The sequence below is a fragment of the Nylanderia fulva genome, unplaced genomic scaffold (genome assembly GCF_048542155.1).
Source record: "Nylanderia fulva isolate GAGA-0341 unplaced genomic scaffold, ASM4854215v1 Scaffold52, whole genome shotgun sequence".
Lineage (NCBI taxonomy): Eukaryota > Metazoa > Arthropoda > Insecta > Hymenoptera > Formicidae > Nylanderia > Nylanderia fulva.
This window is the reverse complement of record NW_028190610.1, coordinates 886342-902778: the sequence shown is the minus strand read 5'-3', so window position 1 is coordinate 902778 and position 16437 is coordinate 886342. Positions and strand designations below refer to the sequence as shown.

At 28.4% G+C, this 16437-nt stretch overlaps 1 protein-coding gene across 5 annotated transcripts; it reads left to right on the top strand.

The window, feature by feature from the left end:
- Positions 1 to 3844: 3844 nt before the first annotated feature.
- LOC114941374 (serine protease inhibitor 28Dc) lies at positions 3845 to 16411 on the top strand. 5 transcript variants are annotated; one of them, XM_029316351.2, is made up of 10 exons: positions 3845 to 3877; positions 3990 to 4077; positions 4167 to 4256; positions 5817 to 6162; positions 7054 to 7589; positions 12194 to 12544; positions 13288 to 13623; positions 13981 to 14237; positions 14337 to 14466; positions 14860 to 16411. In XM_029316351.2, exons 6-10 carry the CDS (start codon positions 12206 to 12208, stop codon positions 15841 to 15843), a joined length of 2046 nt encoding a protein of 681 aa, XP_029172184.1. In that variant the 5' UTR covers positions 3845 to 3877; positions 3990 to 4077; positions 4167 to 4256; positions 5817 to 6162; positions 7054 to 7589; positions 12194 to 12205; the 3' UTR covers positions 15844 to 16411. The 5 variants fall into 5 exon arrangements, with proteins under 5 accessions (XP_029172184.1, XP_029172187.1, XP_029172186.1 ...); XM_029316354.2 differs by lacking the exon at positions 3845 to 3877 and having other exon boundaries at positions 3911 to 4077; positions 12194 to 12487; XM_029316353.2 differs by lacking the exon at positions 3845 to 3877 and having other exon boundaries at positions 3913 to 4060.
- Positions 16412 to 16437: the final 26 nt, after the last annotated feature.

Genomic DNA, 16437 nt, shown 5'->3' with positions numbered 1-16437 from the left:
TATAAGGTGATATTCATAATCCGTTCTTATATTTAAGATCGTTTTAAGACCGGATTTACAACAGGTGTAGTAAGCTCTAAGCTTTAAGAAATTTATCAATCACAGTCAAGAATGAGGGGAATAATCAACTATGATTGATCAATTTCTTAAGGCTTAAGGCCGGATCTACAATAGGTGTAGTAAGCTGTAAGCTTTAAGAATTAATTCACCAATAACAGTCGATTATTCCCTCATTTTTGACTGTGATTGGTGAATTTCTTAAGGCCAGGCAAACTCCGAATTGATATTGGAGACCTCGTGCGGTGACAACGCGAAACTCCGGTTTCAGTGTTGCCAACGCCGAGAAACCAATTCTCGGGTTTTATGTAGTGGTGTATGTCTGTACACGTACATACACCAACTGCATCGCTCACGCGGACACACGTAAGAGAGACAAGGACCGATAATCACGTGTTCTCCTTGTTCATCTACCGTGCCGGTATACGCGAGATGCCGCCTGAAAATGCTTTCTGGCCTTCCGTAGCAGAAAGCAGTAACGTAGCAAAACTAATAAGCACCCACTTTTTGGAATGTATATATGGTTATGCACATATGTGCATAACGTATATATATATAACATATATATATATATATATATATATATATTATATAAGGGATATGTTGATTATATTCTTGATTTCTTTTTGATTATTGATGCTATTGTATAATTTGCTCCAAATACTTATAACGTGAAAGAACGTTGAGTAATGTATAATCAATGCAAGGATGTTCAGTATATCATCCAGTATATAAATTAGAGTTCAAATATATCAATATCAATTTTTTTATAATATATATATATATATATATTAGAATATAGAAAAATGATAAAAAAATATATTTCGGCGATTTAAAAATTTTTTAATATATTGAAAATATTTTTACTACATACACTATATATAAGTGTAAAATAATTCAGAAAATAAATTTAATAAAAATCTACATACCAACTGTGTGCATGTGTGCAATTGATTTATTACTTGAAATTTATTTACGGAATTATTTTGCATTTATATATTTATAGTATGTGTAGTTGTAAAATGATTAAAATATTTTCAATATCAAATTTTTAAGTTTATCGCCTATATAAAAAATATATTTCTATGATTTTCTATATTCCAATATATTATAAAAAAATTGATATTGATATATTTGAACTCAAGTTTTTTACGTGATTAAATATTCTTGCATTGAGCCATCATACGTTACTCGTAAGTTCTTTCACGTCATAAGTACTTATGTAGCAGAGAGAAAGAAATGAGAGTTATACAATGTAACATCAATAATCTTATATATTATAATCTTATATATTATATATATGTAATATTTCATTTATTTATAAAAAACATTTTATAAATAAGTAAAATATTATACAGACAATGTACAAGATGTTCAGTTTGTGCCATAACAAGCTTCAATCAATAATTATTACTCCAATGAGTATAATTCACAATAATTTTTATATAATATAATAAATATTTGAATATATAAAAATATTTTTAAAAATTTGTTTTAAAAATTAATTGAAAAAAAATATTTAAAATATTTTTTTATATTTAAAATATTCTTTTCCTCAATTAATCTTAAAAAAAATATTTTTAAATATTTAAAAATATTTAAAAATACTATATATTATATAAAAATAATTGTTGATTATTATATTGGATTATTAATTGAATGAAGCTAGAGCTTTTAATATGGCTTTTAATACTGCTTGACAAGGAGAGAGCATCATTCCATCTTTGTCTCTCTTACATCGCATATGTAGTAGCGTCCATGTAGGTACAAACACTAAAAAATATTAAATTTAATTTTTTTATTGTTTTGAATAATTTTATCATTAATATACTTATTTTCAGAACTATTTCAATTTTTATTTCATACTTATGTTTATATAAATTATAAATTAAAAACATATCAAAAATGTAATACATATTAATAAAATGCAAATACATATAGAAAATTAATTATAAAATGTCATCTTAAAATAGTTTTTATTTTTGTTCTTTATTTACATATGCATACATATACAAAAAAATAAAAATAATATGATAGCCTTTTTGCTGACATTATCTCTCAATATTTGCATCCGTGTGCTCACGTATTAGTGTTTGTACCTACATGGACGCTACTACATATGCGATGTAAGAGAGACAAAGATGGAATGATGCTCTCTCCTTGTCAAGCAGTCAGCATGTTACCACAGAAATTTCCCCTGCTCCTTATGAATCTAGTGAGAATCTTATCGTCCAGATATTTCATAAAATAAGTGACATAACTTCGTGAATTTTTTTTTAATATATTCTTTATATAATAAAGCAGTCCTCTAAAAGGCCGGATTTTACATTTTCGCTCTTAAAAATTTATAATAAATAAAATACGGACTCGCGGCTAACCCAACCTTACCCGTTCCTAGCTGTGCATTCCCCCAAGTTTATTAAAAATTTTTATTTTTATCTTTTTTTCATAAAATAGCTCTTTAGAGGACTACAAATGAGCTTACTGATTAAGAATATCCTAAATTTAATAAGATTCATTCAATATTTTCGCTAATATCTGGAAAATAAGAATCCGTAATTCCCGGCCGGCCGATAGGCGTCTCCACCATGTCGCCTGCCGACCCTTAAGGCTTAGGGTTTACTACATCTATTGTAGATCTGGGTATCGATTCTGTAACCTTTTCTAAAGTAAAAATGTAAAAAGTGAAAAATTTCCGCCAATCGCACATCGATTTTATTTTAAAATCAATGCGTGATTGGCGAGAATTTTTCACTTTTCACGTTTTCACTTTAGAAAAAGTTACAGAATCGATACCCAGAGGTGTCGACAGAGAGTCGACATACTGGGTACCTATTACTGTTATTTGGGTGAGTTTGCTCACGAGATGAAAATCACAAAAGTGAGAGATTCACTAGATTTTGACCAATAGAAGCGTAGACAACCTAGTGAATCTCTTTTGTGATTTTTACCTCGTGAGCAAACTCACCCAAAGAACCGTAATAAGTACCCTTAGAACATTATGTTTAAAGTAAGTACCCTGGTTCTACTGTGCGACTACCACCTATGATACTTCATTGTAGAATGGTCTTAAGGCGATCTTAAGCCGGGTCTACATTGGTTGTAAAATCGTAGATCGTAAGAAAATTGATTCAATCACAGTTGAATGTGAGCAGAATAATCGACTGTGATTGGATCAATTTTCTTACGATCTATAATTCTACGACCAATGTAGACTCAACTTTAAATATAAGAACAGACTATGAATACCGCCCTTAGTTAATGTCTCATTACCTCTTATTTATACTGCGCGTATGAGTGTAAAGTAATAAATAATGGTTGAATGTGCGGCAGAATTTTGTAATAATTTTTCGTCAAAGGTATATATTATGAAAATATAAATTTCCATGTATTTTTTAAAATATTTAATAATTTATTATATTTGATAGCAATAGAAATTTCATAAAACTAGCGCAAATTGAAGAAAAATGGCGGACCAATCAAAGGTTGCTATCTTATCTTCAGACTCTGATTAGAGGGTTTCTAATTAAATGAGTGCCAGTATATAAGTACCATTATCACCTTTTACTTTATTATTTTCTTAATTTTTTAAATTCGGGCAAATGTGCCCACTTTTGCCTCTTTTTTAGATGTTCATCAAGCATGTCCTGATGAATAATTTAAATTTCCCGCTCTTTATTCCACTGCACGAGCGCGCTCGTGTTACTGCGCATGTGCGGAACTTTTCCCGCGATTTGGAAACGTCAGGCGTCAGCTGCTTATTTCACTCCGATGGAGGGTGCTGCCACACACACGTACATACACATACACATACAATTCGGTATATTGAAAAATTCGCTTACCTATTTTTAATTGTAAAACTATTTTTGTTTGTAAATTTTCATTTACAGATATGATGTATTGTTCATTAAAGTAACATAATTTTAATACAGGGATCACTGACCCTGACAGGACGAATTAATGATAATCTGTGTGACCAAATTTAGTCCGACAAATTGTATAGGTGTATATTATTATTAGGTTATTATTTCGCTTGAACGTTTGATATATTGAAAATTTTATTTCTTAATATCGTAAAACTATTTTTATTTACACATTTTTATTTACAGGTATGATGTATAATTTTAATATAGTATAAAGGACCACTGATATTGATAGACAAATGGTAATGTGTGACGAAATTTGTTCGACAATTATAGGTGCGTATTAAGGTTATTTTTTCGCTTGAACACAGTTAATTACATAATTCAATATATTACCTTAATTAATGGGGTATAATAATTATTAACTAAATTATTAATTAACTAAATATACTAAATTATTAATTATCATTTATGAATTATTACGATAAATTATTAAATTTTTGTATAATTATATTTATATGAATTATATATATATATTTTTTATTAATTAATTTTACATAATTACATACAATGATAAATAATTAAATATTTAAATATATTTATATATAATTAAAAATTTCATAAAAAAAATTTAATTTTTTTAATAATACAAACTTATCCTTACAAGGATCCAACAATTTTATGAAATATATATAATTTTATTAATTAATGAAAGGCTCGTATAAATTAAACAAAATTAAACAATCATATATAGTAGGCTAACTAAACGAGCAAATAAATAAGATGTAAAAAATTTTTTTATTAATAGTTAAATCATTAAATTAACATTCCGTTACAGAATCGATATAAATTGTAAACGTTTCGACTGCACTACAGTCTTTATCAATACATAAAAATTAAATATTAAAATATAAAGTTAGATGTTAAAAATACAAAGTTAATTAAATATTAAAATATAAAATTCAAACGATTCTTCGCTGTTGACCAATAGATATGCAAGGCGATTGGTCTGAGATGCCAAGTTATGCGACATTTGAGCATGATTATCGTTTTAACAAGTCCTTTTCCCCGATATTTCAAGTGTGTGTTGCGAAGTCTGAATACCATTTTGGTATTCAGACTTCGCAACACACACTTGAAATATCGGGGAAAAGGACTTGTTAAAACGATAATCATGCTCAAATGTCGCATAACTTGGCATCTCAGACCAATCGCCTTGCATATCTATTGGTCAACAGCGAAGAATCGTTTCAATTTTATATTTTAATATTTAACTAACTTTGTATTTTTAACATCTAACTTTATATTTTAATATTTAATTTTTATGTATTGATAAAGACTGTAGTGCAGTCGAAACGTTTACAATTTATATCGATTCTGTAACGGAATGTTAATTTAATGATTTAACTATTAATAAAAAAATTTTTTACATCTTATTTATTTGCTCGTTTAGTTGGCCTACTATATATGATTGTTTAATTTTAGATAAAAGAGCTTTTTATATACATATACTTATATAAATATATATATATATATATATATATATATATATATATATATATATATGTATCTGTTATATATTTAATTTTCTATAATCAAGAAATTTAGACAAATTTTTATAATACATTTGCATCTAAAAAAATATACATAAAAGTATATATATATGTACATAGAAAAACACATAAAAGGAAATTAATTGTATATTTTGATGCACGCAAAAAATCATTTATTGCGATTTTTTAATATCTAATATTAAGAATAAATTATAATTATAATTAATCTTTATGCATGCATCAAAATATACAATTAATTTCTTTTTAAAAGAAGCATAAAATTTTGTTATAATAAATTAATGTCTACCTTTCCTAATAAATTGATATTATTTTCATATGAAAGACAGATGTATCCCGATAAGAATCTCGTTCATCAATAACGCTTACGTGTCACAAAAATATGTTGCTCATTGTTAATTTCGAATCTGACAAAGGCAATATATTTTCGATCTGGTCTGGAAAGGCATTAATGACCGGAAACGAGTATAATGAAGCGCGTTGATACAGAACCTCATCAAATGTTTGCCGTATCACGCAGGAATTACGCGACACATTCGCAATCTACAAAATAAATAATCGAAATGTATGACTCAAAGACGCGCAATATGTCTTTTGAGAATAAAACTAGTCATTATTCCGAACAAGTATTACGAATCGGAGCGTATCTTATTTAATTTTACTTGAAAAAGGTACAATATGATTGATAAATGACATTATATGGCAATAATTTCTCTTATATTTAAGATATATATATATATATATATATATATATATATTATATATAACAATTATTTATATTACAATTATTATATATTACAAATTATAATAATTTATAAAGTTTATTATCTTAAATTATCTTAAGTTACATATTATATAGTATATATTATATTTTTTATTTTAATTTATATTATATTAAATTATATATAATATAAAAAATATACATAACAATATAATATTTATTTATAATATGTTATAATTATAATGTTAATAGATATATAATGTATTATATTTATAATTATAATTATATAATATATGTAATATAATTATATGTATATAATGTAATATATTATAATTATATACTATATTATGTTATATACTTATATATTAAAATCGTTTTTACTAATCGACTGCAATCGATAAACTATCGACTTTGGATCGGACTTTGATTACGCTACGAGTAGCGTATTTATAAATTTGCGGGAAATATTCTGTATCTTACATACATGATATCGTTATCGCTGTTGTGATATTACGATCTAACATTAAATGCATGTTATTTGCGGGAAGACCGGTTTTCTGTCCGCAGCATATCCCTGATAATAAAAAATGGTTCCTATACTTCATGCGCCCCCATTGCATCTTTACCAGGGTGCCTGCATAAATCTAAAAAAAAAGAAGTAGATCAAGCACATTATGCAAGACAATCGATCATAACATCAATCTTGAAATGTCATGTATAATAATAATACATCACATGCACATTTACATAATATACATATATATATATATATATATATATATATATATATATATATATTTCAAGTTTATTTACTTACTTATATACGTTCTATCTTTTTCAGATATGGGTCTTCTCACGTTATCAGGCTCGGTATGCAAAATTATTTATCCCACTGTCAATTATCCCGACGTGTTTTTAATTAAACAGGAACGTCGGCAGGAGGATGAAGGTGTTCCGTGTAAACTATGCTTAAAGCAGCATAAGCGAGATCGGTGAGTCACGGAGCGTCGTCGAAGCCTTGTCCAGTTATGTCTTGGTGCTCGCACCGAGCTCACATCTATCTCCTCTCTCTGCGCCATCGTCATTGTCTGGGTACCAATAAAAGAGATCGACGAGACTGATGGCCGGTTAGTGTTCGCGTGATTCCACGCGATACGCGTCGCGAGTACTGAAGATAAGAGCTCCGTAGTTCCCCAAGACTAGCTTCTGCAGCGAACTATGCCTACATTCGCAACCTCGAGTGCGGATTGAACTTGACCCGTATCCAGAGGACATTGGAACGTCCTAGGTCGTCGAGGCGGCAGAATCGATCAGAGAATCGCACAGAGTCTCGAGGACTTCACGAAAATTATATTTTTTTGTCGCACTTTCTCTCAGGTGGGTGTTCATTGTCAATCTCAGATAGCCAGTAATTATTATTTGACGTGGAAATGTAATTTTTAAAATAATTTTACATCATTGATAAAAGCATTAATAAGAAAAAGTGATAAAATATACTTCTTTATAAGTTGTATTAAAAAAAAATTATACTATTATTATACATATAATTATATACTATTATTATATACTATATTATATACTATTATTATATCATTTCTTCGTGAGAAAGATTTTGCAGTAGATTAAAGTAGTTAATTCAATTATCTGTGTGTTATAATCAAAATCACTAGTTGTCGTGATTATAAATACATTAATTCTCTATATATAACTTGTGAAGATTTTATAAATACTTGAGTAATTATTAAATTTTATAATTAGTGCCGAATTTCATAATTAATAATTGCGTTGATCGTAATTAGCAGAAAAGGAGAGTCTTTTGAGATTCGATGGTGAAAAGTCTTACTTCCTACGCTATTATTTAGCATATCATACGAAATGAAGATACAAAAAGTGCAATATGTGATAAGCTATTCATGACAACTTCACTTTCACATATGACCTTCGGGATAAGATTAAATCCTGTTTAAAAGCAGTTTTGATAACCTAAGTAGATATTTTTTAAAGTGAAATTTGGTAGTTGTGGAGTAAAAGCTATAAAGTAAAAAAGTTAAGTTATAATAAAATAAAAAATGAAGAAAAAATCGGAAGTAGTAAATATATATTGTAAATTAAATAACAAATTGATATACATATATATAGTTTTGAGAAATGTTAATTCTTATGCTAATAGTAATCCTTTTTTATTTTGAATTTGATGCATGTTGATTAATAATTAACTGCTCTAATTAAGTAATTTAGTTCCTTGACTAAGATTATTAATTAATTAATGATTATTAATGAGAAATTGTAGGGAAAATGTCTTGTAAGAGAGAGAGAGAGAGAGAGAGAGGGAGAGAGAGAGAGAGAGAGAGAGAGAGAGAGAGAGAAGAAAAATAGTTAAATTGAAAATAATTGGCATATTGAATTTGGTTTCTAAAATAAATAAATAAAAATTTCTAATTTTTATGACAACGATTGAAATCGATATAATTTTGATGAGTTTAATTTTCGGTACTTATAAAAAAAATTATATTAAACATCGAATTGTATTTATTAATGAATAAGCATGAAGACTATAATTACATGCATTTAATATTCAAATACAATTGTACTGATAGTACAATCAATCCTTGTTTTGTGATTTATTTTTTTATCGCGATATCTTGTGTTTTTTTATTACAACATGAAATTAATGAGATTCTATGATAAATAACATGTTATTAAATAATATACAATTATATATATATATATATATATATATATATATATATTATTTATAATTTATAATATAATATTTATATTATTTATAATTATAATATAATATTTATAATATATATGGTTTATAATTTGCTGTTTGTAATATATATAGTTACGTGATAAACATTAATGCAACTGTCAGATAAGCGTGAAAAAAACGGGCTGGATCGATTGAACGTAATTATGAAAATCGCGAATCGTTATTTGACTTTGGTGGGAATTCCAACTATCAGAGACGTCACTATTCGATGTATATGTATATACTACATCATAGAACGCGCGATAAAATGCATCGTGGCGGAATTCATCGTAGGGAAACTAATTTTGATTATTTTATCTCGTTATTTATTACATGTACAGGGTATTTCTTTCAAGCACTATTCTTTCTTTTTACTTGCGGATTTTAAAAATTGATCTTACTTCAGCATAAATTTCCTTCAAGAGATTATCTTTTATTGAAACTTGTATATGGGATATTAAAATTTATTTAATATCCCATATATTTTATTATTTAAATTTGTGATTTAAATATTTTTTTAATTGGATGTTTTGAATGACAATTTTATTAGATTATATTATACGATTAATGAAACTTTGTTTCTCACATATATTTTAAATAACTTTTGTTCACTTAATTTATGAATATATTTTTAATAGATTATAAATCAAATTTTTTTTTCTCTTTTTGATAAATTTTTATTCACTTTTTGCAATTGACTTCAAATTAATAAAAAAAAAAATCATGAATAAAGGAAAGATAGCAGCTTTTTAGGATAATAATCCATGATCCTAATCCAGAACATATATTGTATTAAATATAATTATACATATGCTTACATATGTAAGATGACTTTTTGGACACAAAAATAGTACCTACATAAATAAGGAGAATAGTATTTATGATCTTAAAAATGATTTATATTATATTTTTTATTGCGTTATGATATATTTCCTGTTAGAGGAGTAAAAGTTAGCGTGAGGAAGTGGCTTAAAAAAATGATTACATTTTTTGCGCGGTTAAATCCCTAATCTGTGGTACGTGTCCGCCACTCCCTTGGGAATTTCCGACGACATTGTATAAGGTAGTTTTACAATCGCGTCTTTCAGATAATATATAGATGTCTTCTGAGACGTGCTCAAAAGCGCTGGGTTATTCCTAGCATATATCTGCATTGTCCCAATGTTAACGAGCACGACAGAAGTATTGTAAATTTATTCGTGCTTGACATTGATTCATGGTTATTCTACACAAAGGGATATCTTGAAAAAAATATTCATTTAAAAATGCTTGATAAGAAAATATTATTTCAGTGGTTTAAATTCCTTTTGTTTAATTTTATTTTAATTCAGATATTTTTGACTTTGAAAAACATTTTCGAATCTTCTTTCTTCTTTCCTGTAATATATTATAATATTTTTTATTATATTAATATGTTTATTATTATAATATATATATATATATATAAATATAAATATATTGTAACATATATATTTATTATTATTATATATGTGTGTATATATATATATATATATATAATAATAATAATAATAATATATATATATATATATATATATATTTATTTATTTATTTATATATTAATAATATATAAATTATAGATATATTTATTTTTAAATTATTTTTTATTTGTTCTTTTCTTTTATAATATTTGTTGAAATGAGTTAAACACGGATGAATCGTATCTTTTCTATGTAATTTAATCGATGTTAGAATATGTTTGTGGCTGTTTCTCAATAATCGTGAATACTAGATGTGGTAGAAATAGTGGTAAATATAGTCTTACGTTGATGATTGTTAGATTATTAGCGTAATGAACATTGAATAAAATTAGATATGCATTTTCTTGTGCCTGCGCTTGGTATGCATTCAAGATTATATATTTCTCATCAATTATACAGAATATATAACTTCATCTATCGATTTCTTCTTGTTGAAAGCTTTAAGATTTTAGTATTATTCTCATATTATTTCTTAGTAAAAATAATCAACTCTTCCGGTCTCAGCGAGTTTTCATAAATGCTAAATATTGATTAAAACAAGAAAAAAACACCTTGTATATTTTGATTTAAGATATTTAAATGTAACTTGAAATTACTTTATATTATATTTAATGATATTTTTTTTAATATTACGTATAAAAATTCACGTGAATAAATCACTAACTTAAAAATAAGTAGTTAATTAAAATAAACAAAATAATTAAAATATACAAACAAATAAATTAATCAGTGAAGATGATGCTTATCAGTCTGATTAACACATGAGATATTGAATGCGACTTTTTTCTGCACTATATTTCCTGCTTGTAGATATTTTTATCAAAATACATTTCCTGACTGGTTTTGCCTAATTAGTCTCATATCTTTATAATTAGCGAAACACATCTGGCACAATTGATTATGGCATTTCAAATCAATGATAATATGTGAAAATGTCGCTTAAAAATATTTATATGTATTTTATACACACTATATACAATTATAAATTACTTTTTTGTCTTAAGTTTCTAATTATCGATTATAATTATGGAATTTTTTTATAATTATCGATATAAATATTGCGTTATATTATATATCGTTTTGGCGAAATATTATAATATTACTGGCAAAATGATCTGAAACATGATTTTTATTGTATTTGCAAATAATAATTGTACTGCAAATAATAGTATGTATATTTGTATGTATATAGGATGTGAGCAATTATGCGAACTACATGTCATTAGATGTTATTATATTTACGAGATTCCGTTGCTAATTGTTTACAACGAATACAAAATTTATACTCACAATCATAGCTAATATTTCCGTTGTCACCGTTTGAAAAAATATATACTAGATAGATAATTTACTAATGACTTACTACGAAATTATCTAATCATGTTATCGAATATCGAATCTATACATATAAGAGATGAAAAGATGAATAAGAGGAAGCAATATAGAAAATTTAATTGTACAATATAATTTAATAATATTGAAAATAAATTAAAAAATTAATAATTTAATTTTTATTAATTTAATAAAAATCAATTTAATATAAATAAAAAAATTTAATATAAAACACAATCTAAAAACTGTTTAAAAAATTCTTTTGATATCGCGTGAAAATTAATAGCTTTCTAATGTAGGACAGAATGTACATTTTTATCAATCTCTCTTGATTGATCGTTCTTTCAGAAAATCAATATCACAAACATGTATCTGACATGCAATTTTCCTTGCAGATACTCGAAAGCATGGCACGAATGTGGTTGCTGTTTGGTCTTCTGGTGTTGGCCGAAGGTCAGCTTGTCTATCCCGATCAATATGAAAGGATGACAGTCGACCCGAATCGTTCATCCGTTCTAGGATTGTTAACTCCTGCCTTAAAAACTGCCAGCAGCAGTCAACCAGTTCAGACCTATAATCAATCCATTTACAATCAAGTGTCTAATCAAGTTCCGCAATCCGGCGTCCCGGGTCCAGGAATGGCGCAAATTTACCCTACAACCCAGCTACCCTCTTATACATATCCCCCAGTAAGTCCGCTAGCTAATTCCACAACTATTCCATTATTGGAAAATTGGAGCAATCATGTAAGTCATATTACATCTCGTTCTTTGCATGTTATTTAAGCACAACCACAGATATCTATATTAAAACAAAAAATATTTTTAAAAATATACATATAATTATATATATATATATATATATATATATATATATATTATTAAATTGATTAAATTAATATTTTATAAAATTAATTTTATTTTCAGAGCATCTCAGGTGGCAAAAGTACGTCATTTTGACATTTCATGACGTCAGTTTGCTACTTGGAAAGTTATTTTATTGTTGTGCACACAAATGTCTATACTAAAGTGTGTATATATATATATATATATATATATATATATATATATATCACACACACACACACACACACACACATTCATATATATATATATATATATATATATATATATATCTGGGTGCACAACAATAAAATAACTTTCCAGGTAGCAAACTGACGTCATTAAATATCAAAGTGAAGTACTTTTGCCACCTAGGATGCTCTGAAAATAAAATTAATGTAATTGTAAATTTTTATATTGAATTATGTTACATTTTAAACAATGTACAGTCTATATAGAAATAATAATAGCGTCATGCACGAATAAATCGATTATATATAATGCTTTTCATATATATATATATATATATATAAGTTTATTAAAAATATTAATCAGAGGAACACGAAGAATGTTTTATATGTTCATCTTTTATCGATTCTGTAACACGCGCGACATGTGAGAGTACATCGATGTATCATTGATTTTAGGTGAATAATATTATAGCCAGAGGAATCATGAAGTTTTCTTTGGACATGGATAAAGCGATTTACAATACCAAAGGCACAGCAGCGGCTAATAATCGTGAAAATCTCATCTTTTCTCCACTCAGCGTTGCTGTCGCCTTGTCATTAGTCCTGTTGGGTTCCGCTGGCAGGACTTTCAATGAAGTATCCCGGGTTCTCGGTTTGGAAACAGGCGTTGATATATCTCAACATTCGGAAATTGTTCATCAGACGTTCGGCCAGCTGCTGAACTTCATAAACTATAGGATTGAGGGGAGCAATAAACCTCGTGTAGATTCCGCAAGTGGTGTCTTTGTTCAGGTATATGCTTATTAATTATTTCCATTATATAGGATTAATAAAAATTTAGCGCAACGAACTCAAATTCACTATAATTATCTAAACCTGTAAAAAAATCTTAGAAGGATCTTAAGCACACACAAGCACAAATATTATTAATATCTAAATTATAAATCATAAATTAAATTATATATTTAAAGTATTATATTAAATTATATTAATATTTATAAATTATAAATTAAATTATAATTATATAAATAATTTGAGAAAAATAGAGGATTTGTAAATTAAAATTCAAACATGCAAATAGATGCATTCTTCATTTAATTTTAAAAAATGTTATGTTTTAATCAATTTTTAATGAATAAATTGTTTTAGGAGGGATATCCAATTCGCCCTGAATTTCGCGCAATTAGTGAGAACGTATATAACAGCGACGTGATAAATTTAGATTTTCAAAGAAAAGGCAAAGAAGCTGAAAATTTCATTAACAATTGGGTAAAGCAACGAACGATGGGAAAGATTGACGGGATATTGAGCAGCGAACCAGATCCGACGACTACAGTTATTCTTTTGACGGCCCTTTATTTCAAGGGAGAATGGAATCAACATTTCTTAGAAGGCATGACGCAAAGGTGTGAGACATTTATTTTATTCTATTTATTTTTTTTTTGGCAATCAATAAAATTATTCTATCTTTATTTTTTGCTAATATAATATATTTTCTGTTGCAGAAGAGATTTTTTCGTCGAACCGAATGATCGGATCGGGATAGACATGATGTACAATGGTGGTAATTTCCCCTTTTACGAGGACAAATCGCTAGGCGTTAAAATATTGGCTCTACCCTACAAAGGTTTAGAGGTAAGTGAAAGTAATATCATATCAATATGAAAATATTTAATTATAATTTAATATCAAGATATCTTTGAAGATATTTATTTAAATAATGCGCACTATTGTGTGAATACACATTTTAAAAAATTATATTATTTTTTTATTAACAAGATGAAATCTAAATTTTTACATCCAAATCTCAAAAATTATTTTTAAGATACTTCATTTCTGCACTCCTTTAATTATATTAATTATTTATTAAATTATATGAATAATATTGATAAATTATAAATTAAATTATATATAATTACATAAATAATTGCAAACATGCAAATAGATGCATTCATTTAATTGTTAATGCTTTTTTATATTATATTTAGTACGTTAATAACTTTAAACATTTTCTTCCCTTATTTCTAGACGTCCATGTACGTTCTTCTGCCGAAAGTCGAAGGAGCCACCGCGCTGAAGAGCTTCCACGATCAACTGACAGTGGATACGATCGAATACCTAATAAGCAATCTTAAGAATGAAACCTGCATCATCGGCTTCCCTCGCATGAAGCTCTCGAGTACGTTGAGCCTGAACAGCGCGCTCCAGAATTTGGGTCTGCTCTCGTTGTTCGACGCGAAAAACGCGGATCTGAGCCTCCTCTCGGGATACGGACAACAAGCACCAGCGGCGGCCGCGCCAATTTCCCAAATAAACTTGCCGCCGTCGCAAGTCTCGCGGCAAGTTTATCCCGATCAGCTGTCGAGCAAAACCGACGACGTGCTCATCTTCTCGCGGATCGGGGATAACAGTAGTAGTAACCAGGGTGCGAGAAGAAACTTCTTCAGGTACGACGATAAGGAGCGCGGACTTAGTGTCGAGCAGTGGAACACCGGATTTCATATTGAAAAAATTCGTAGAGCACGACGCGACGTCGCCGACGAGTCATCACGAACGGCTTACGTCGCCGACGATCTCGAGAAGGTCGCGCCGAAGGTCAGTGACGAGAATACGAGATACGTGAGCCTGGAGCGGAACAAGTATCGTTTCAAGAGCGCCGAGAAGAGGATGAGGAAGAGACGGCAGAGCCGACCCATAGACGAGAACTTTCTGAGGTTCATGCAAAGCAAGAATTTCCCGTTTTACGGCCTGGACAGTCTCCGAAACAGTCCGGGTCTCGTGAATCCGGGCCTCTTCGCCGACGAGGTGCTGCACAAGGTTCACATGGACGTGTCTGAAAAGGGAACCGAGGCCGCCGCGACGACGGCGGTGCTTTTACGACGAGACGGCAGTCAAAAGAAATTCATCGCCAATCGACCCTTCCTCTTCTTCATTAGGCACGATACGACGAAGCTCGTTCTCTTCTGGGGAACGGTTAACGCGCCAATTCCGAATTACGCCGTCGTCAGATGAAACGAGCTGTGAATGTACAGAGTTCGTTCTTCTCGCGAATAATTCGTGTACTCTATTTATGCTATTCTTTACTGTATACTCTATTTATATATTTGCCTCGCGATTCGAACAAATGCGATTTATTATTTCTTTTTTTTTTGTATCGCTCTGTAACAGACAATTTTCGCACTGTTTTGTCGAGTTTCATCGCGTTGCATCATCACACATATACATATATATTTTGTTTTAGCATCTGTTATTTTGTTATCTTTTCTTACTGGCGCCCAGATGTTAGTGCATCATCTGCTGATATTTTTAAGTTAACAACAATATTACATTTTTAATATATATATTTTTTTAATATTACTCAAGTGAAAGAGCGAGAATTTTGTGATCGAAAATATTAATAATTCCAAGTTTACAGAATTTCAGATAAATGTTCAACGCACTTATATAATATCATTAGCGCCCTATTTAATTAGAGTATAGTTGTCAGATTTTTTTAGCTTTATTTGACACCGCACGTCTTATTGTTCTAGATATGATTCATTTTGTACTTTTTCAATAATAAACAGTTTCTTTATTTAAATCTTTGTTACATTGGAAAATAATATT